This window comes from Rhododendron vialii, chromosome 1a, assembly GCF_030253575.1.
Source record: "Rhododendron vialii isolate Sample 1 chromosome 1a, ASM3025357v1".
Classification (NCBI taxonomy): Eukaryota; Viridiplantae; Streptophyta; class Magnoliopsida; order Ericales; family Ericaceae; genus Rhododendron; species Rhododendron vialii.
In genome coordinates this window covers 19,764,833-19,787,169 of record NC_080557.1, presented here as the reverse complement: position 1 = coordinate 19,787,169, position 22,337 = coordinate 19,764,833, and the positions used below count along the sequence as shown (strand labels likewise).

The 22,337-nt window shown below is 38.6% G+C and overlaps 1 protein-coding gene across 1 annotated transcript; it reads left to right on the top strand.

The window, feature by feature from the left end:
* Positions 1-8,261: 8,261 nt before the first annotated feature.
* Positions 8,262-21,401, top strand: LOC131319005 (metacaspase-1-like). Its single transcript, XM_058349098.1, has 5 exons — positions 8,262-8,811; positions 15,044-15,374; positions 20,221-20,341; positions 20,448-20,660; positions 21,141-21,401. Exons 1-5 carry the CDS (start codon positions 8,319-8,321, stop codon positions 21,198-21,200), a joined length of 1,218 nt encoding a protein of 405 aa, XP_058205081.1. The 5' UTR covers positions 8,262-8,318; the 3' UTR covers positions 21,201-21,401.
* Positions 21,402-22,337: the final 936 nt, after the last annotated feature.

Genomic DNA, 22,337 nt, shown 5'->3' with positions numbered 1-22,337 from the left:
GTTTGGTTGTTGTTCTGTTATTCCAGGTTTTTGGTTGTTCATTGTTCTGCTGTTGTATGGGTTTGGCAACAAGTATTGTTGTCCTAGTTATTTGCTGTTTGGTGCTGCTATAAATGGCCTGCTGTTCATGGACAGGTTTTGGAATCCAAACAAGGCATTACCATTATCATTTCCATCACCATTCCAACAAGTACCATGGATTAAGTACCATGAATTAAGTACAAAAAAGCATCACATTTTTGTTCAACACAAAGTAACGACAGTAATAATTACATATTTTAAGGTAATGCCAACAATTTCTTCTTCAACCATCCTTTGCCACCAAAGTAAACAATCCCTAGGCCAACTAAAATCACCACCAGTGCAGCGAACCATTTCACTTTCAAATTGGCCAACTCAATGTTCTCTTTCATTGCTTTGTTCCTACCTCTCAAACTCATATTCTTTGCTTCAACCTCTTCCATCTGCACCCTCAATTCCGCATTCTGTGCTTCAAACTCTTCTAGCTTTACCCTCAATTCCACATTCTGTGTTTCAACCTCCTCGATCTCCAATGCATTCAAATCTTCTTTGTTCTTCCACTCTTCATCTTCACTGTAATCCCATCTTCCATCTCTTTAATTTTTCTGTTCATACAGTTGATCTTCATTACAAACCATTCCTCCCTCTTCTGCCACTGTTCCATCTTCTGTCGAAACTCATTTTCCCTTTCCTTCAACACTCGGATTTCTCCCTTCAAATCTGTTTCTGTCTTCTTTAAATGTAGAATTTGTCTACGTAGGTTTTCAACATTTTTCTGTAAATCCATGTTCTTCTTCACTATCTAGTTACCAAAATCCTTCCCTCTCTCACATGTGGGAGGGTCAACCCAATCAAAGTACTTGCAAGCATTGTCAGTCTAACAAACCAATATCGAAAACAATAACCTCTTTAATAAATAGAATAAATGGTATTAAAATAGGATAATAAATTCAAAAATATATAAAATTGGATAAAAGATCATAAATTAGTACCTTGTAGTTCACACATCCTAAGAATCTCCTACCAACATTTGGGTTACTTAGGGCTGTTCGAAGTGGAGCCTTTACTCCGCACCCACACTGAACATTGAAGTGTTCTTGTAGAATTTGTAGACATTGCAGTCAGTGGAGTGGGAGGTGGTTTACGGACGGAATAGAGGGTGTGTGCTGTGAAATTAGGTCTGAGAGATAAGATAAGAGGGAGCTTATAGGGTGGAATAGGAAGGGTTTAGGGTTTTCTCTACAAAAATTAGCTCTGGGAGATGAGAGATGAGAGGTGGAGAGGAAAATGGGGGAAATGAGGGAAAAAGGAAGAGGGTTAGGGTTTCACATTTTTTTGGGGGGAAAAGTAGGAGTACTGAGGGAGAAAAGGGAGGGAAAAGGGAGTTTGGACCCACCGAGGGTAATATTGGAAGCTTAAGCTATTTTTTTGTTCAAAAAGTAACGGTTCTAAACGGAATGCTAACGGAAGGGGTCTACAGGTAAAGTAAACGTTAATGAGAGGGCCTGGCCGTAGCGAATTTCGGGGGAGGGGGTGACCGTGAAAAACAAATAAGGTATAGGTAAATCACCCCAATTTTAAAGGATGAACCATTTATGATCAATTTTGTGAGCCTGTGAATTGATTTGATCCCCAATTGTTTTGACTTAATTTGACCTGAGCAATATTATAGGTCCATTTATTACTTCCTGATTGTGTGAATTAATTAGGAAAACAAAAGTGCAAGTGTGTGAGTGTGTTTGGCAGTGAGGAGAAAAAAAGGAATACTCACCTCTTTGCAAATCAGCCCTTTCCTCTGTTTTCCTCTCTCTCTCTCTCTCTCTCTCTCTTGGTAAAGTTGTGTTGTAAGTAGAGTGTCAAGAGGGAGGGAAAGTCTATTTATAGAAGGCTTTTGATCATATCTAAAGAAAATCTAGAATAATCTAGGATTATCTAATAAAACCTAAAATAATCAAATAAAATCTAAATATAATCTAAGTGTATCTTCCAAAATCTAGAATATTCTTTAGAGATTTCTATCCGATTCGTCCTATAATAAGACGCCGACTCTTTTTCGGGTTATTCTGTTTGAAACCCATGGTTCTCCACCTTGCAGAAATTCGTGCCTTATTTTCTTGTCGCAATGATCTTAACATGGTGGGGTGATATCGGCAGAGCTTAATAAAAATTGACACATAAGCAGAAAAATATTCTAATTTTTTTTGTAGATGTTACGTCACAACTAGTATACTTTCTAAATCCTAATGGCAAGTGACCACTAAATGTTATACTGATTATTATTAGCATTAAATATATACACACACACACACACACACACACACACACACAGAATATATCTAATGAGGGATCCCACACGGGCTTACTGTGCGGGACTCCCCTTTTCCGATCGAATTGCGACGATCCGATCCGCTCAAAGTGATCAGAACGTGATTTTAAGGGAACTCGCGAGAAATTAGCAAAAAAAATGATCGGAAAGGACTTGATCCGAACAGTTTTTTACTGAACCGTTCTATAAAAAATTGTTCGGATCAAGCCCTTCCTGATCATTTTTTTGCTGATTTCTAGCGGGTACCCTTAAAATCACGTTCTGATCACTTTGAGCGGATCGGATCGTCGCAATTCAATCGGAAAATGGGAGTTCTACACGGTAAGCCCGTGCGGGATCCCTTAGGAGATCCGGACTGTTTATATATATATATATATATATATATATATATATATCGCCTTATTTATTTTTAAAAGTCGGGGTGTTACTGGAAGATTGAAAGGAAATAAACTATATAAATTCAACTATTGCTCAAACCATTTCTACAGACATCAACTATGGGTTGGGAGACAAGACTCCCACAAGCCTCAACACGTTCTCCTCGAGCGAGTCACAAATGCAAAATGCGACATGTAGTGGACACCGACCTATACCTGCAAAACTGGAACCCAAAACGAGTTCCAAAAGTGTATATGAGACATGGATGTTGTTCAATGGGGCAATAAAAAAATCTAACATCTCCAATAATTAATCATGTGTAAACGAGTAATTCATCAATAAATCGACACGAAGTTATTAATCCGGCACGAAGCCACTAACTCGACACGAAGTCATGAGCTTGGCATAAAGCCAAAGAATCGACACGAAGTTGGAGGCACGACACGAAGTCCAGCCATTAGCCGTTATTGCCCATCGACACAATGTCACAGTTCAATATCACAAATTTAATCCAATCGAAGAACATCTATGAATCGAACACTCACCTCGGTCTCCAACAGAAAGGACAACCAACACAAACTCACTCCCTACGTAGGGCCGCGATGCTCGTTGTTGCCTTCGAACCTAGCATTTAATCCACAAATATGAGCACAAGGCTTAAATACTCATAGCAAAGAAATAAATAATCATACCAAATGTTATGACTAGCTCCAACGTACACCCTCTTTAACCAATTCTCAACAACGCAACATCTAATTTTGCCAAATACGGTGTCTTAACTCTTATTTTCTATAACTATAAACACTTATCACATCACTTTAAGGCATGACTACAGGAAAATCAACAATTTCTACACATTTACAGTACCTATAATTCATATTTTCAACATGTTAAACCTAATTCATGCACCTAAAGGTGATTTTCAGCAACAATAGAGGCATTTTCGGCATCCAAATAGTAGTTTACAACAACTATTTAATAGATTCAACACCTCTAATCCATATTTTCTCCACCTAGCTTTAGTTTTAGCAACTTAAACCCAGTTGCAGCATTTATAGACTATTATTTCAGCACATACAAGCAATTTCCAGCATCTACCACTAAGTTTAAGTACTTTAAGCACCTTTTAATCACAGTTTCCATGGTGAAATTCTTGCAGGTGCTCAAATAATAGTAACCTAGTCACCAAATCCAAGTTCCAACATTTAATTCCTCTACTTCTTATCAAAATCAACATTGCCAACAAAGAAAAACAATAAAGAAAAATCCTAATTAGTTGAACCCAGTTGATTTCGAAAACCCTAATAACTCAATTCATGAACATAATGAATTATTGGATCAATACCCATGAAAATACAATTAAGAGTTGCTTACCAAGTTAGGGTTTTCAATCCCTAGCCCTCTCTCTCTCTCTCATAAACGTAGAAGAGAAAATCCCCTGCCTTTGGTTTTTTTTTTTTTAAGATACAAATCACATATGCACACATGCGCTTTTATAGCTTTCCAAGTGCACACACAGCACATGCTGCTTCTTTTTTTTAGTTTTATTACACCTATACACCTGTAGTTTAGAGAAACTTCATAAGAACCACATAAATAAAATTCACCTTTCTTTTTAACCCCTAAATTCAATATAGGGTCTCACAGTTTGGTTCTTGGTTTATCATAAAATTGAACCAATTCGGATCATACTCACCCCTACCTAATGGGTTTCAAAATAGGAATAATGAACTTTCCTTTTATACATTCAAATCCCAAATTTTCCTTTCAATTTTCCCCATCATCTTCCTCCCACGTGACATGTATATTCTGAGGCAACATCACGTGGTGTCCCGTAACCCTCCAACCAGTGATTTAAATATGCGAGGCGTACGTGAGGCGACAAAGCCCTTAGTGACGCGAGGCGAGGTGAGCGCCTCATTGAAGCGAGGCGAGCGTTTACAAAAAAAAAAGTAATTTAAACTACATAAATGACCAATATTCACTCCTACCATCAAAACAAGACTAAACATCACTATATTACATATTAACCAACAATTCAACATATGAAATACTAGTAAAATACGCTCATAGGATCGGTTCTATTCGACATCTACAATATATATACACAAAAAAAGATATAAAATATGATCAACAACACTAGTATTAATATATACAAACAACAAACTAATTAATCATAAGATTTTTGATTCACTACTATTACTAGTTACTACTGTATAATATTAAATTACTAGCGAATGCCCGTGCCTGAAGGCACGGCGTAACACACTTTGAAGACAACTAAAGCTACTGGTCGAACAATGAGCAAAGGGAGGACACCAAAAAATGGGTAGGAACAAATTAAACTTTGGTATATGTGCAGGACAATTCGAGGTGCAAATAATATTCAAGTTTTACACAAATTTTCAAAATCTATAAATCACCAACACACGTAATAAAAATTAACTACGTCCAACAAATATATTTTTGTAAAACTTAACCTAACAAATAAAATGTCATTATGGAATTTTCAATGTCTTAACAAAACTCTTATCACGACAAATCCAATGTCTCTTTGACAGTTCTCGACTTTCCTGCATAAATAAGATTAAGAATTATTAAATTCATTGCAAATAAATATGAAATGTCAATTAAATCAAAATGACAACTTATCACCCCTACAATAATTTAAATCGTTTTATTACCTTTGAAAATGTGCCAACACTCTTCTGACCAATCAACTTTTAATACAAAAGTCACCACAGGAGCACAATGGTCAACGCATCCAAATTTTGGAGCAAGAATAATAAACACGTATGGACATTCATAAAATTGAGAAATATAGTCTTTGAGCATTTGCACCCCATTATCCTGGCAGAGCATCACAAGTAAAGGTATTAATATATTATTTGAATTCTATATACAGTGTAATTTATATATATAGTTTTTTAGTATTTACCTTTAACATTAGTTTCTTTAGATATGAATGGACACATTGTAAGATGAATTCTGTCTTCATATCCTTTACCAAGAGTTCCATTGAGCCAGTGGAGTCTTTCATGAATTGGAAATTATGGGCAATACTACTGCAACAAATAAATCTCATGACAGAGCAATTAAATCTCTAGGGAAAAAGGGAGGCTATCTATTGTTCACTTCAACAATGACAGAGCAATTTCAATCTCCCGTCTCAATTCCATTTGCATGAGGTATTTTTACAAACACCTTGGATGCATTAAACTATGGAACATGCTCTTACTAAGACTACCGGTCAAAGTACGAAAATAAAGAACGACCCACATTGCAAAGTGTCTCATTCACCAGCTATACAATTTTTACGATTATGATCTCAAACTTTGGTCTTGCAAATTTCAGTAATTTAGTAGTGCATTATAGAAGTTTTGGTGGGCTTCACCAATATTCCTTTACCATGATATGCGCTGTCTCGGAGAAAAATTTAGTTGAGAATCCAAGGCTTCACCAATATTCCTTCACCATGATATTCGCTCTCTCTCGGAAAAAAATTAAGTTGAGAATCCAATTCGTTTCCAATTAAGTTGGAAAAAATTAAGATTCCTATTGGTCGTTTAATGTTTAATTTCGATCAGACTATGACACCCCTAAAACCAAAACCAGATTAAAGTAGACACCCCTAAAACCAAAACCAGATTAAAGTAGAGATCCAATTCCCTTCCAATTAAGCATGAGAATACAACGTTACCTGGAATCAGCCGACGCGGAGAGAGCGGCGGTAGCGGCGGCAGAGAGAGACAGGCAGAGGAGGAATGGCGAGTCAGCCGTTGCCGGGAGAGCAGCGGCAGCGGGTGATATGGCGGAGGAGGTGGCGGTGGCGGGAGGCGGCAGAGAGAGAGAGAGAGAGAGAGAGAGAGAGTGGGAAGGCGGCAGAGAGAGATAGGGAGAGAAGGAGGCGTATACGGTGTGTGGAAATTGCTCAAAAGAGATTATTCTCTTTTTTAGGCTTATACGGTGTGTGAAAATTGCTCAGAAAAGGATAAGTAGAGAATCCAAAATTACTCAGTAAAGGATAAGTATTTATGGGCCAACCATTGTAAAATGGAGGGTGTAGATTTATAGAGGAGACAAATCTGAGCGTTGGTTGTCTTTTGGATTCAAACCCAGACCTCTCTTATTATATAGATTAATCAATATATACTGTATACTATATAATATATATGTACTGTGTATCAGTGTATGTGTGAAAAAATATATATTACCTAGCAGGGCCAGCACTAGCAGTAGCTGTAGAGTGCAGCCGACTGACCCAGAGAGAGAGAGAGTGTGTGTGTGTGTGTGGAAGAAGAAGAAGAAGAATGGTGCGTGTGTGACTCTGTGTGTCGATCAGAGAGAAGAATAAGGGTGCGTACGCGTGTCGATCGGAGAGAGAGAGAGAGAGAGAGAGAGAGAGAGAGAGAGAGAGAGAGAGATACCTGTTATGCCTAGCGGAGAGACGATAGATTTATGATTGAGGAGAGACAGATTTGTGTTTTAATTGAGTTGTTTTGCCCTAACAATGCCTAGGCGCCACTTTTTCACGCCTCACACCTAGGCGACTCGAAGCGAGACTAGCCACCCGCCTCACCCAACCTTGCCTTGCCTCACACCTGTGAGGCATCACAAGCTCGCCTCACCTAGGTGAGCACTTAGGCGTGCTTTTTCAATCACTGCCTCTAACCCCCCAAATTTTTATGGGCTCATATTTAAAAGCTCTGTTTGGAATTTGGAGAAAGAAGTAGTAAGGAAGAGAAAATTTTAAAAAGTTTTCTCCCTCTTTTTTTTTTTTTGGTTATTATGGGGAGATGAAAGAAAATTTTGACTATAAACTCAACTTTTCCTCCATTTTTTCTTTAACTTTTCCTTTTATTTTCTTCTAAATTATTCTCTTCTTTTCTATTTCTTTCCTCAAGTTTCAAATAAAGCTCTTTTTTTTTTTTTTTGTTACTCAATAAATGTAAGTCCTAAGGAGACGGGAAATAGTGTACCACTAAGCGGCATATGCGTGGGGTAAGTCCAAAAGGGCATGAATTATCACACCAAGTACTCGCATTTCTGACAAGAATCAAACCCTCATCTTTTATGTAAAAGAGGTGAAGACGTGTTATTGGATATTAGGATTGTCACACACACATGCACGATATATGAGTATAATCAGTAAAGAAATTAACACAGAGATATATATGGTTCCTCAAAATCGGGTACGATCACAAGAGTGAGAGCGGCTGCTTTTCTTTATTATCATAGTATAGAATATGGTTTACAATACAGAATATTTATACCTACTCTATTCTAATCCTAATCAGGTTTGGCCTGTATCCCAAAAATACCCTTGTACGATACTGTACCATACCGTGGAGGGCTACGCCCCTCGAACCCTCCAATAACGCCTGGGCCTTCGGCCCAGTCTAATTTCATTGGATCATCAGTGATGTGCGACATCTGGCTTTCTTTCTAAAATTCCTTAATATATCTCTTCATACTTAACATATAAACCACAGTTCTAACGTTGGATTATAAGTTCGTTAACAGTTGCGAACAGAGCGTTCACAATTGCAAACCGAGCCTAGCGGTGGACTCGTGGGGTTGATGTAACCGTGTGATGTTACACCAGGAGCACTGTATAATTTTTCCCCAGCGCCCAGCGCCCAGCGCCCTCCCCCCCGCCCCGTTTCCTTCCTCTGTACACCCAACAACTCGACCCCTCTCCGTCAACCACCCACCCCCACCAATCACAATGTTCCACCCGCCGATGCTCGTAAACTGCTCCCACTGCCGTACCCCCCTGCAGCTTCCTCCTGGGGCCAGATCCATCCGCTGCGCCCTATGCCAGGCCGTCACTCACATCGCCGATCCACGCGCCGCCCCTCCTCCTCCGCCTTCTCACCCCGAGACGCCTCCGCCGGCCCCGTCTCCTTACAACAACCTCGCTCCGCCTCCTTCGGCCCACGGCGGGAAGAAGGCCGTCATCTGCGGGATATCCTACAAGTACTCCAGACACGAGCTCAAGGGCTGCATCAACGACGCCAAGTGCATGAAGTATCTGCTCATCAACAAGTTTAAGTTTCCAGAATCTTCCATTCTCATGCTCACAGGTACATTCCATCGTATTGGTCGATATATTTATACTTACATGTGCTATAGATAGGAACAGATCGGGTGCAAACCCTTATATAGTTTCGTATGTATGGGTACGGCATGGTAATATAGTAATTGGGTTTGTAATTATTTTGGGGAGTGCCCATCTGCACCTAGCTGGTTATAGAAGTCGGGTTTCTACAGGTTGCATTTGATTATAAAAACGGTCGGTGTTGGATGTAGTTTGTTTTAGACGAATTGTTTCGTTCTGTTTTCAACAACAGCCGGTAGAGATTGCTCTTCTTTACTTTGCTCAACCTCTTTTATATTCTCTTCTTTCTCTCTCCTTTTCAGTTGGTTATTCGGATCAATGATTCTCTTTGGGTGCTTTGCTTTTGTTCGTCTTTTCTTCTTATCAGGACCAGTTAGGAAATCTCTCTCTTGATGTTATATCTAGTCAATGAAACAGATAGAAAAGGCATCAAGGCGATGCCAGGGCATCAATTGTCGGGAAACTGATTCCTCCGCATCTTGAAAAGATCCTCTATTGCATGCCACGTATCTTTCCATATTGTCTCCATCGAAATAGCTGTTTTGCTTGGTTATGAATGTTCACATCTTGAGTGACTTTAAAGTCTACTATTTTTTCTTGTAGCACATTTTTAACTTCTTTTCCGTTTCTTCGGTATTTCCAAGCGGTTGTCAATTTCTTGTTGGATTGACAGATTCCTTTGCTGGTGGAATGTTGGGCAAAATTACATGCTTATATAGTATCTGATGTTTGACTGTGAGCCATAATGATAATGGAATCTTAGAAAGAAAATATGAAGAGGAACGAAAAATGGAAATCAATACAAACATTTATGTTCAAGATTTTAAATCAGTCAACATACAATAGTTAGTTCTTTCCATGAGAGATCTGAGAAATTGAACTACGTTGTGGATAAAGAACTAGTACTGATTTTTAGTCTTTCTTGAAGAAACATGAGATTCATAGGGCTGATTTAGTTTTTCCTCAAGAATTAGAAACCCAGTGTTGGTCCTCTTTGGCTCCCAACCATAGTGAAACATGTGAAAGAGGAATATTGGAAGTTGAGAAGACAAAATAAATAAGCGAATTAAGTTTTTTCTTGTGAAGTTCACAGATGGAATTTGTAGAGTTAGGAAGAGCCTATATTTGCTCAATTGAGAAAGTTGCAAGCAGCAATCATCTTTTGATACTTGCTCAAGATACAAGGGGTCAAATAAAAAGATTAGGGTCGCAAACACAATATAGGCACCAAGTACTTTTTTTTTGCCCCCGGGTAAGCTTAGGCACCAAATACTATATGGGTTCCCAGGGCGATAGATGAAGCAATCTCAGCACAAAGGACGAATGAGGAATCTACAACTCAATGTCTATGGAGTTTCCAAAATTCGAGCATCAATTACCCTTAGGTTAATGTCATATGATGCAAGGGAAGTACAACCCTCTATTTATAGACGGTGACCTGCATGTGTGTAGACTGCATGTTCAAGACTAGTACAATTAGTTAAGAAGTTGGGTTATTAGAGTCACCCTATGCTTCTGTTTGGAGAAACCTTTCCTCAGAGGCCAAGAAACAAGGTCTTCTCGAAGTTTCAGAGGGCTGTCAGTGAACTGAATTCAACCTAATAGTGTTTGGTTTGAGCTTGGCTTGAAAACTTAATGAGGTTCAAAATGTGTGAAACTTTATTTCGTTTACCTTTTGAGCCTATATCGAATGTGCATCAAGCCATCAATTGAGCAAATCACGAGCCGAGCTGATTTACCTTTTTATTTATGCAGTTTTAGAGTGCATATCAACTTATTGAGACGAGTTCTAGTCAAGCTCATAATTTTTTTTTTTTAGAATTTAAAAAATTGCACTAAAAAAAGTAGAACTCCAAAAGTTAGCCTGTGCCTGTCGTATTCTTCTTTTTCGCATTTCCATAAATTAGTACTCGTCCTTAATCCTTCCAATTTTATGGCAGAGTCAGGCAGACTATCCATGTACTAACAAGTTTGCCTACGGAAAGAGGCTTCAAATTTTGTTTGAATGGAAATGCTGGTGATCGGTAATTCTTTGCACAAGTGCTGACACTCGTTTCTTTATTTATTGGGTAAAGTACACTTTGCTCTTAGTGTCACTTTTCCCTTACACTTTCCATTTCACTTTTCAAGCATGTACAGTCCTATGATGCTCCAACACTCGTAGAGGTCATCGTATCGGCGTGTCTAAACATGGGGACATGCATGGGACATGGCTAGAAACGTCTCTGATATGCCACTTGGTGTGTCCAATAATTTAATTTCTAGAGTAGGACACGGCTGGGGACACGGGGTGACACATGTAGGCCTGGATGGGACATCTATGGGGACACAGCGGGGTTGCATCTGTAATTTATTTTATTTTTTCAGGGTAAATATGTTATATTACTTAAAGGTTTGGGTTAAAACCTATTTAAACCTGTACAAAAACATATATGTACAAAAACATATATCGACTGATTATGATTGGCTTATCCTAAGAACATTGACAATTCCTCTCTCCTCCCGCTCACGATGAAATCTCCTCTCTGCTGTCTCACAATTGAAATATGCTCTATCACTGTCAATGTTCTAAAAGGCGGCTGCCTAGGCCGATTAGTCCCCGCCTAGGCCCTAGGCGGTGGTCCAACGCCTAGATTAGAGTCATTAGACGCCCCTTTCCCGCCCAACTAGCGCCTAGCGATTTTTAGAACATTGGTCACTGTCACAGACAATTGAGCAGCTGCAAGCTCCTCTCTCAGTCTTGCAATCTCTCTCTCTCTCTCTCTCTCTCTCTCTCTTTGTGTGTGTGTGTGTGTGTGTGTGTGTGTGTGTGTGTTTGTTGTCTCTCACATTTTACTATTTAAACTTGGAAAATTTTGAAATATATGTATTATATACACAAATAAATATGCATGTGATGTGTCACCCGCTGTGTCCGTATCCCCATTTTTTAGAATTCCCGTTTTTGAGTCTGTGTCCGTTTATGTGTCTGTGTTCGTGCTACATAGCCGTACACTTTTGGTCAAGTACTAATGTCTCCCTAATGTCAGAATATGTTAGTTTCTGTTAGGAGAAAATATCAGTTTAGTAGAACCGTATAACGTGGTTCGAATAATTTGACTATCATGGAAAGTGGAAAATTAAAATCTAAGATTTGAAGACAAAATATCCTACTCTTCTCCCAGGCTTTACACTTCATTTTCGTGAGTGGAATTTTTTCCCTCTCCAGTCTCCACAAATTTTGAAATTACTTCTCAAGTGGCGATCTACCTTTTTTTCAACAGAAAGAGTCCATATTTTTTTACAAGGAAAAACAGTTTCTTTTTATAAGCATGGTTGTTTGTTTTGGTATGACAACCTTGTAGCATTTGTTGCCGTAAAAAATATCAAAATTAACTATGTACCTTCCGTCGTAATGGTTCAGTTTTCAAAACTTACATTAATAATCCATTCGGACAGTCACCTTGTACATTTCAAGCCACATGTTAGGTCTGTACGCCCATCATTACGTACTAACTTGATGTACTTTTTAACTTTTTATGCAAAAAGATTTCGATTTTTTTCTTAATAAAACGATTGCCTATTAAGTGTAGTTATTGTTGTTTTTGCAAGAAAATTTACCATAGGGAAAGGAAAATGATTTTCGCACTTAACTTCCATATAAATGCTCTTCAAAATCTGTCTTTTATTGCTTCAAAATACAAACAAAACAATTTTCAGTACAGTAAAAGTCAATTTTTGGAGTGCACTTGCATGAAAGTGGAGTGTGGAAATCAAATTTCAAAAAAGGAAAATGATCATATACCTTTTCTGTGCAAAAAATGTGCCCATGGTCTTTTATATTGTTGCTATATTAAAATATTGTTTCATGGTTTTTAAATTATTTGAACTTAGTACACTGAACTGATATTTTTCCTAACGGAATCCAATGGCAACGGAGACATTTATACTTAACTGAAAGTGTGAGGGCTTCTCAAGTGAAATTAAAATTGTAAGGGGCAAAATGACACCAAATGGACAGTGTACTTTACCCTTATTTATTTCCCATCATTTTATTGTTTCTTTCTTTTTTACTTTTCTTTTCTGTTAGCCCTTTTGATTGGTTTCTTCTTTTTTTCCTTTTCTTTTTCTGTTAGCCCTTTTGAGGGTTCTGTTAGCCCTTTATCAAAAGACTATTCCAAAATTTTACATGTTAAAAGTTTGGATGTTGTTTAGCCTCGTAATTAGCCTTTTTGAACTTGTCACCTAGATATTGCTGAATGCCTATTTCGGTTTTGGGTTCTCATGATGCTTATACATTCAAGTGAAATGCTCTTTGGTTCCTCGGTAGATTGCATTCATTCTCCTACATCTCTAGTTAATAGGGAAGACATGAAATCATGTCCGTAGCAGATAAAGAAATTTTTCGTAGGTGTCTTGGGGCTGAAGTTGTAGTGTATCTATCTTTTTATCAAAAAAAAGTTGAAGTGTATCTCTCTTCTTCTTTTACATGTCTTGCAAATTCCCTGTTCACACAGCGTAGACTTTTTGAGGACTAAATAGGTCTGATCTCGTGGCTCGTGGGGGTGTGGTTTGTGTGCCTCCACCGTTTCTTTCTCTTGGGTTTGAACGGTTCTTGGCCTAACGGCAAGTGTGATGTCGGCGGCTGTCGGTGGATCTCTGAGGATGGAGGTTCCATGGCTGGCTGCTATGTTGTGGTGTTTTGACGGTGTTGCGGCGGCTGTGGCTGTGGGATGGCCGGCGGTGTTGGCGGCAGGTAAGTTGTTTGTTAGGGTTAGGGTGTGCTTTATTTGGGCTGTATTTGTTGGACCTGTCCCATGCTATTTGGGCTTGTAGGCCTTTTGGGTGTTTGGGCTGCGTCCCAATTATTTTAATTGCTTTATCTAGGCTTTAAGGCCTTTTAGAGGTGTGGGCTTTGTCCCAATGGGTGCTCCTTGATTGCCAATTAAGGGATTAGGTCTTGGGCACATGATTACCCCTAGATTTTGGAATTTTTGTTCTTAGATTTAGGAGTATGATGCCGTAAACCCTTATTCCTTTAATCTTTGTAACAATTTCGAAGGTTATAATATTTCTTTTTGCCGTTACAAAAAAGGTGGAGGGAGAAAAGGAAAACAGGTGTAGGTTAGTAGTTTATTTATTTGCTTTCCTGGTAACCTATGAAGCATCGATATGGATATGGGATACAGATACAACGATACAAGAAAATCTAAAAAATGGGATACGGATATGCTGGGGATACGTTTGTAGAGATTATACATTTCTCTCATTATTAGTCTTCTGCTAGACAGAAAAATGAAGCCAAAGAAATAAAAGAGCTGTTGAATTGCTAATAGCAAGCATTAAAAGAATATTTTAATTGCTAATACACCAAAAAAGAGTGAAACGACTGAATATGTATCCACAATGTAGACAGTCTATGTAGGTATGAATATCTAGAGTATGTAATATAAAGGCAGTGGATAAAGCAGTGTTTTTACGCTGTGACTCATGTGTGTGTGTGTGTCACAGGGAGGGGTTTACGCTGTGTGTGTGTGTGCGTGTGTGTGTGTGTGTGTGTGTGTGTGTGTCAGGGAGATTCTTCGACTGGTCTGTGGGTTACATACTTGCGTCTCCATTGGAATGGTGGATCGATTCTCAGTCTATGTATATTGAGTATATTTTACGTAAATAGTATGATTTTGCCCCATATAATTTTTACTTAATTGTTTTAAAAAGTCTCATTTTAACCCCCACCACATATCCTGCCGTATCCCATAAGGATTCCTTGTGTGTCCGAAACGTATCCGAAATTAAACACTCTAAAGTCTAAATTCAAATATAGGCTACTTATTTGCTGTATCTGATACCCATACTCGACTAGTTTCCGAAATTAAACACACTAAATTCAAATATAGGCTACTTATTTGCCGTATCCGATACCCATACTCGACTAGTTTCAGAGTACCCGTGCTTCATAGCTCGTAACCAATTTCCAATGAACTAAATTGTTCTCAAAAACTGGAAATCATGCTTTGGTTATATTTCAATGCCTGATGACGATTCTAATTTTTCATTTCCTTTTACTTAGTAATGACTATTTTTTTTTTTAAAGTATCCTCCAGCCTTATCCCATGAGGTTTTGATGATTTCATGCCTCTTAATGTGATCCGCCAAATGTGTGCCTATATTTCCTACAAGTCTTATGGTGATACTTTTTCATGGATTTTGAAATGCAGAGGAAGAAACTGATCCCTATAGACTTCCAACCAAACAAAATATGCGGATGGCATTATATTGGCTCGTACAAGGCTGCCAACCAGGTGATTCCCTTCTGTTCCACTATTCTGGTCATGGTTCACGGCAAAGGAACTTTAGCGGTGATGAAGTTGATGGTTACGATGAAACTTTGTGCCCCCTGGACTTTGAAACTCAGGGTATGATTGTTGACGATGAAATCAATGCAACAATTGTTAGGCCTCTTCCTCATGGTGTTAAGCTTCATGCAATTATAGATGCTTGCCATAGTGGCACTGTACTAGACTTGCCATTCCTTTGCAGAATGAACAGGTGGGTTTTATGTTGCAATGTCCAAAGTTTGACTTTATCCTCATTTATTTTTCCTCCACTGATTAGTCAACTTATGATTTCCATTCAAGAAAAAGATACTCTACCTATTGGGTAGGTCTTTACTAGTTGCATTTTCATATAATATGAACCAGTCGAAGTGCAAATATTCCCGATCTACCCCTATTTGGATACCGATGCATTCACATTCAACTGGAAAGTACCTTGCAACAAGCTTATGTTCTTGGGAAAATTTCACTGACTTCCTAAGGTTCATGATAAATGCAGAGACCTTCATTGAGGTTCTGAAATGTTATTGCACTCCCCTACTTTTTTTTTTTTGAAATTATCAAGATTCTCTCTTCTGTCAGTCACCGGTAAGATTTCTTGATAGAAACAGCTGATTCATGTTGATGTCATGGTGTTTGAGTTTCATAATGCCAAAAATACCCTTTTGGCCTCTCTAGGTGTTTTGGACCTTTTTTTAGCAATAGTGATGATGGAGTTTTTGTAAGAACCTAAACCCGCAATAGTGTTGATTGAATTTCTCACAACATAGAAACCTAAATCCATTGAATGTTCAATTTTGTATGATTTAATTTTAGAACTTGACAAAAGTCAGTATAGAAAAAACATATTTCCATATTTCTTTATTGGTGAAACTCCACGGAGACTCCCTCAACTATCACTTTTTTCTAGAGACCCCCAAACATTTAAAACCGCCTATACAGATTCCCTCAAGGGTAAACTACAGTTAACCCCCTCTAACTAAGCTTCACGTGCACTTTGCCCCCTCTAACTTTTTGTTTTGACACTCAACTCCCTCTAACTATCTGAAATTCAAACGGTCATAACTTCAAACGGTCATAACTTCTTTGTCTGAAATCGAAAACATGCAAATTGTATATCGATTTCGAGGTCTTGAAGTCAGCTTTCTAATGACACCAAAATCATATCACGATTCAAAGTACACAGAAAGTTATGATCAAAACGGTCTTTCTGTCTACCAGCCCTTACTCTTTTGATCCTAACTTTCTGTGTGCTTTGAATCGTGATGTGATTTTAGTGTCATTAGAAAGCTGACTTCAAGACCTCGAAATTGATATATAATTTGCATGTTTTCGATTTCGGACGAAGAAGTTATGACCGTTTGAATTTCAGTTAGGTAGAGGGGGTTGAGTGCCAAAAAAAGAAGTTAGAGGGAGCAAAGTGCACGCAAGGCTTAGTTAGAGGGGGTTAACTATAGTTTACCCTTCCCTCAACTATATGAATAAAAAATTGGCTAACTCTGTTAACAGAATGAGGGAAAATGACGATTCTACCCCTTAAAAATCGCTCACACTGACCCCCTCATCTATAAAAAATGTCCATGCTGACCCCTTCATCTTAATGATCTTTTTGACAGAATGGTGCTCTTGGTTAACAGTTATAGTTGAGGGGGTCTCTATTGGCGATTTTAAATGTTATGGGGTCTCCGTGAGAAAAAGTGATAGTTGAGGGGGTCTTCGTGTACTTTTACCTTTCTTTTTTTTAACTGTTTTCTTTTTTTCAACCAATCAAACCAAACCAAATCAAACCAAGCCTTACGTCCCAATCACTTGGGGTCGGCTACATGAATCTGTTTCCTCCAATGGACTCTGTCAAGTGCCACTTGTTCACATAGACCTATTATACTCATATCTTTGTGCACTACAGCATCTAATGTCAATTTAGGTCTACCCCTTCCCGTAACATTGCTACCTAGAGCTATCATATCCGCTCTCTTAACTACTGCATCTTCTGGTCTACGGTAGATATGCCCAAACCACCTTAGCCTATTTTCCCTCAACTTCTCCTCTATAGGTGCTACACCTACCATCTCACGAACTATTTCATTTCTAATCTTGTCTCGTCTAGTCTTACCGCACATCCACCTCAACATTCTCATTCTGCTACACTCATTTTGCTCACATGTTTCTTAATAGGCCAACATTCTGTCCCATAAAGTATCGCTGATCTTATGGTAGTTTCATAGAATTTTTCCTTCAATTTTGTAAGTACCCTCTTGTCACATAATACACCAGTAGCGCTTCTCCACTTGAGCCACCCCACTTGGATCCAATGGGTCATATCATCTGCAATCTCTCCATCTCTACTAATAATTGAGCCTAAATACCTAAAATGATCACTCTTTGGTATCTCCTGGTCTTGGATCATCACTCTTTCTTCATGCACACTACTGGTACCACTATACTTGCACACCATATACTCAGTTTTACTCCTACTTATCCGAAAACCATTTGACTCTAATGCTTCTCTCCAAATTTTTAGTTTCGTATTAACACCTCTAGCGGTTTCATCTACGAGGACAATGTCAGCTGTAAACATCATATACCATGGAATATCCTCTTGAAATTGTCTAGTCAATTCATCCATAACTAAGGCAAAGAGGTATGGGCTCAGGGCAGACCCTTGATGCAATCCTACGGTGATAGGAAATTCACTCGTTTCCCCTACTGGCGATCTAATGGTAGTGACGGCACCTTCATACATGTCTCTAATCACCTCGATATACCCTTTGGCCACTCCTTTTCTCTCCAAAACCCACCATATGATGTCCCTAGGCATCCTATCATAAGCCTTTTCTAAGTCTATGAAAACCATATGGAGATCCTTCTTCTTTGCTTTGTATTTTTCTATCAATCTCCTTAATAGGTAGATAGCTTCCATGATTGATCTTCCTGGCATGAACCCAAACTGTTTCTTTGACACCGTAGTCACCATCTTCAAGCGATGCTCAAAAACTCTTTCCCAAAACTTCATCGTATGACTCATCAATTTAATACCTCTATAGTTGTTGCGGTTTTGAATATCCCTTTTATTCTTATAGATAGGTACTAAGGTGCTCCTTCTCCATTCGTCGGGCATCTTCCTAGTCATAATAATCTTGTTGAACAACTTCGTCAATCAAGTCACCCCCAAGTCACCTAGACTTTTCCACACTTCAATAGGGATACCATCTGGTCTTAGGACCTTACCCAGTTTCATCATTTTCAAAACTTTAACCACTTCGAACTTTTGTATTCTTCGATAAAACTCATATTCTATGTTCTCGCCAGGTACATACACTTCCTCCCCACCAAAGCCTCCTTCATGTTTCTCATTTAACAACTTATCGAAATGCGACTTCCATCTATCCTTGATCGCCTCGTTTTTCACCAACACCACCGAATCAATATCTTTTATACACTTAACTTGAGAAACATCTCTAACTTTCCTTTCTCGTAGCTTAGTAAGTTTATAAATAATCTTTTCTCAATCTTTACTATCGAGTCTAGAGTAGAAATTCTCATAGGCTTTCAACTTAGCATTCCTAACGGCTTTCTTAGCTTCCTTACTAGCTTGCTTATAGCCCTGAAATTTTTTCACATTCCGGTCCTTTTACCACTTTTTAAAGCACTCCTTCTTTGCTTTTACCATGGTTTGAAACTCTTCATTCCACCATGTCTCCTTAGAAATTAGACCTTTTCCTTTCGACTCGCCAAGAACTTCTTTTGATACTCTTCTAATACCGTCAGCTATCGTATTCCACATATTGTCACTATCGCCTTCCACTCCCCACCGTACTTCTTGAGACATTCTTTCCTTGAATACCTCTAGTTTCTCCCCTCTTAGGCCCCACCATTTAGTCCGTGGGCATCTAGTTTCCTTTCTCCTTCTATTATTCCCCTTGAGACAAATATCTAATACCAAAAGTCTATGTTGTGCTACTAGACACTCTCCGGGAATAACCTTACAATCCTTACATGTCAAGTGGCCTGCCCCTCGAGCAAGAAAATAGTCGATTTGGCTTCTATTGGCTCCACTCTTAAAGGTAATTAAATGCCCATTTCGCTTCTTATAGAGAGTATTCCCAACTATAAGATCAAAAGCTACCGCGAAATCTAAAATCCATTCCCAACTATAAGATCAAAAGCTACCGCGAAATCTAAAATCCTTCTACCACCTTCGTTAAGGTCACCTAATCCAAAGCCACCATGTATCTTCTCATACCCTTGCTTATGCACTCCCACATGACTATTGAAATCGCCTCCTATAAATAGCTTCTTCCCAAAAGGTATCCCTTGAACCACGTCATCCATTTGCTCCCAGAATTGCTCTTTAATAAGATCAGCCAAGCCTACTTGGGGTGCGTAAGCACTAATAATATTAATTATACTCTCTCCGATCACAAGCTTAACTAAAATAATCCGATCTCTTTTTCTCGTTACCGTAACTACCGAATCTTTCAGGTGTTTATCTACTACGATACCTATCCCATTTCTATGTCTATCTTTACCCGTATAGTAAAGCTTATAACCTGTGTCCTCTATCTCCCTAGCTCTCTCCCCTACCCACTTAGTCTCCTGAAGGCAAGCTATACTAATCCTACTCCTAAGCATGGTGTCAACTAGCTCCCTAGTCTTACCCGTTAATGTCCCTATATTCCAAGTTGCTAAACGAATCCTATAGTACTGGGCTAGCTTCTTTACCCGCGCTCCTGCAGGCACGCACGAGAACCCTTGCTCACTTATCACCACACCCGGGCGCCGGTGTGGCGCCCTTTGCTCATTTTTCGAAGCACCCGAAGGCAGGCACAATGCGTCGCTTAAAGGGAACGCCCTAGCATGTCTCGTAATCATATTAATCTTTTAAAAGGTGTAAACTAATTCTAAAAAATATACACAGAAATGTTTATTCTTTTTGTCTGCGAAATAGACGTTCTCTCTCAAGAGACGAAGAAAAGCGGACGGAGGGAGTAGTTCTTTAATGTAATGGGTTTATGTATTTTGTTACATTTGCAATTATGTTTTTCCATTCTTGAAAATAGGAGTGGTCAGTATGTGTGGGAGGACCATAGCCCGCGATCAGGAATTTGGAAAGGAACGAACGGTGGTGAAGTCATTTCCTTCAGTGGTTGTGATGATGATCAAACCTCTGCTGATACAGCTGTAAGTTTTTATATGCCTGATTATACGTCCTTAGAATTTTCATTGTAAAAGGTATTTGTTTGGCTCAGACGAAGGAAAGACTCAGCTAATGCTTCTATGGGAACAGGCTCTATCTAAAATCACCTCAACAGGTGCAATGACTTTCTGTTTCATACAAGCCATCGAGCGTGGGCAGGGGACTACATATGGGAGCGTATTAAACTCTATGCGTTCTGCCATCCGAAGTGTCGGGAGTGGGGATGACCTTGGGGGTGGTGTGGTTACATCCCTTCTCACCATGCTTATGACAGGAGGCAGTGCTGGTGGTGGCTTGAGACAGGTATTTTGTCATGCTTTTCCATCATAAACCTTAATGTTTGAGAAAAGACATTCTGTAATGAAGTGGCTGCAACTATTTGGACTTTGCGTCATCAAAAGAAAACGAGAAGAAAATCGAGGAAAAACAAATTTTTGATGTCGACTTTTGGTAGGGAAGCACATTAGTTATAGACAAACTCATGGATAATTTTTCAATTGCGAGCTCGCGCACAAAATCACACGATGATGGATATGATTAAGGAAAACTGTGCAAGTAAGTAAAGAACGATTTTATGATGAGAAGTATTCATCTTAAAATGTTTAGAGGGGAAAATGCAGAATATTTTATTTTTATTTTTTCTAAATGTTCATGCGCACTATTGATCATGTGAAGTTGACTTAATGTGATTAATATGCCTTGGTTAAACATGGAGATTCATGTTGAATTTAAAAAATGTAATGGAAACTTGCTGATGATATGCTTTGCTGGTCTTGCTAACAGGAGCCTCAGTTAACTGCCTGCCAGCCATTTGATGTGTATGCGAAGCCGTTCTCATTGTGATTTCTCTATACAGGGCATTGAGTTGAGATGGGACTCCATTATTATGTTTCTTCATATAAAGAAACTTCATTGGATTCCAATCATGATTATTGATATAGTAGTTATGTATTGAGAGGGAATTGCTTAGTCATAATGATTGTGATTAACCAGTTATGGGATTGTAAATACAACTCCTATATATATATATATATTTTTGAATAATGGGAAAGAGGTTTTCACATTTGCGTAAAGGGAATATACCTGAAAAGGTTCGTAAGGATTAAACCCTAGATACTCTGCATGACAATGGTAGAATTTGAATTGATGTCAAATTTCCTACATCTATACCACGCACAGGGAGAGTAATATAAAACTGTATATAATCGATTTAATCGAAACCTCAACATTACATTCCATGTAGTGAGAGAATAAAAAAGAATTACTGTAATTGATCGTATCAATCTCATGACTTGGTGAAGCTTTTTAGTTAGATAATAATAAGAAATTCGTGAACAAATGAATCGATGGTTGCCATTTGTAGAAAATTGTCTATAGGGCACTAACGAGCACAGAACAGTGATCCAGGTTCATTGCACTTCATTATACTCGAATGCTCTTCCTTGTTTGGTTCATAACTTGGAAAAAAATTTCCTAACTTAAAAAACACTCATACTCCTAATTTCAATTATTACTATCATTTCTCTCTTCTCACTTCAATCATTATTATCATTTCTCTTTCTATCTCCCTTCACTGATTCCCTTATTTCCAATTGCCCTAATTTTTCTTTCCACTTATTACCCAAAAATCAAACTCAAATTTTTTCAAAACACCATCCAAACAAGGAAAGATCTCTTTTGAATGCCAGAATCAAATCATATGATTGTAACTTGGCTTTCCACTTTAAAGGATGAAGGAAGTAGGAACAAAAGGGATGAGGGGAGAGAATAGGTAACAGAACAAATAATATGATATTGGAGCTTGACTCACCAAATTCTGAGGTAGGGTTGATAGGTAAGGGTTGAGACTAGGGATGAAATCGGTTCGGTTCAGTCAGTTTTTTACTCCTTTTTGAACCGAACCCACTAAGTCGGTTTTTGTATCTTCCAAACCGACACTGACCCAAGCCTAGAAGTAACCGATCGGTTTGGTTGGTAGTT

What these genes read in the sequence shown, in the direction of transcription:
- LOC131319005 (XM_058349098.1), top strand. Translation starts at nt 8,319, where the DNA reads ATGTTACACCAGGAGCACTGTATAATTTTTCCCCAGCGCCCAGCGCCC. An exon ending in TTCCATTCTCATGCTCACAG is followed by an intron (nt 8,812 to 15,043) that starts GTACATTCCATC and finishes TTTGAAATGCAG; the next exon opens with AGGAAGAAACTGATCCCTAT. An exon ending in TTCCTTTGCAGAATGAACAG is followed by an intron (nt 15,375 to 20,220) that starts GTGGGTTTTATG and finishes TCTTGAAAATAG; the next exon opens with GAGTGGTCAGTATGTGTGGG.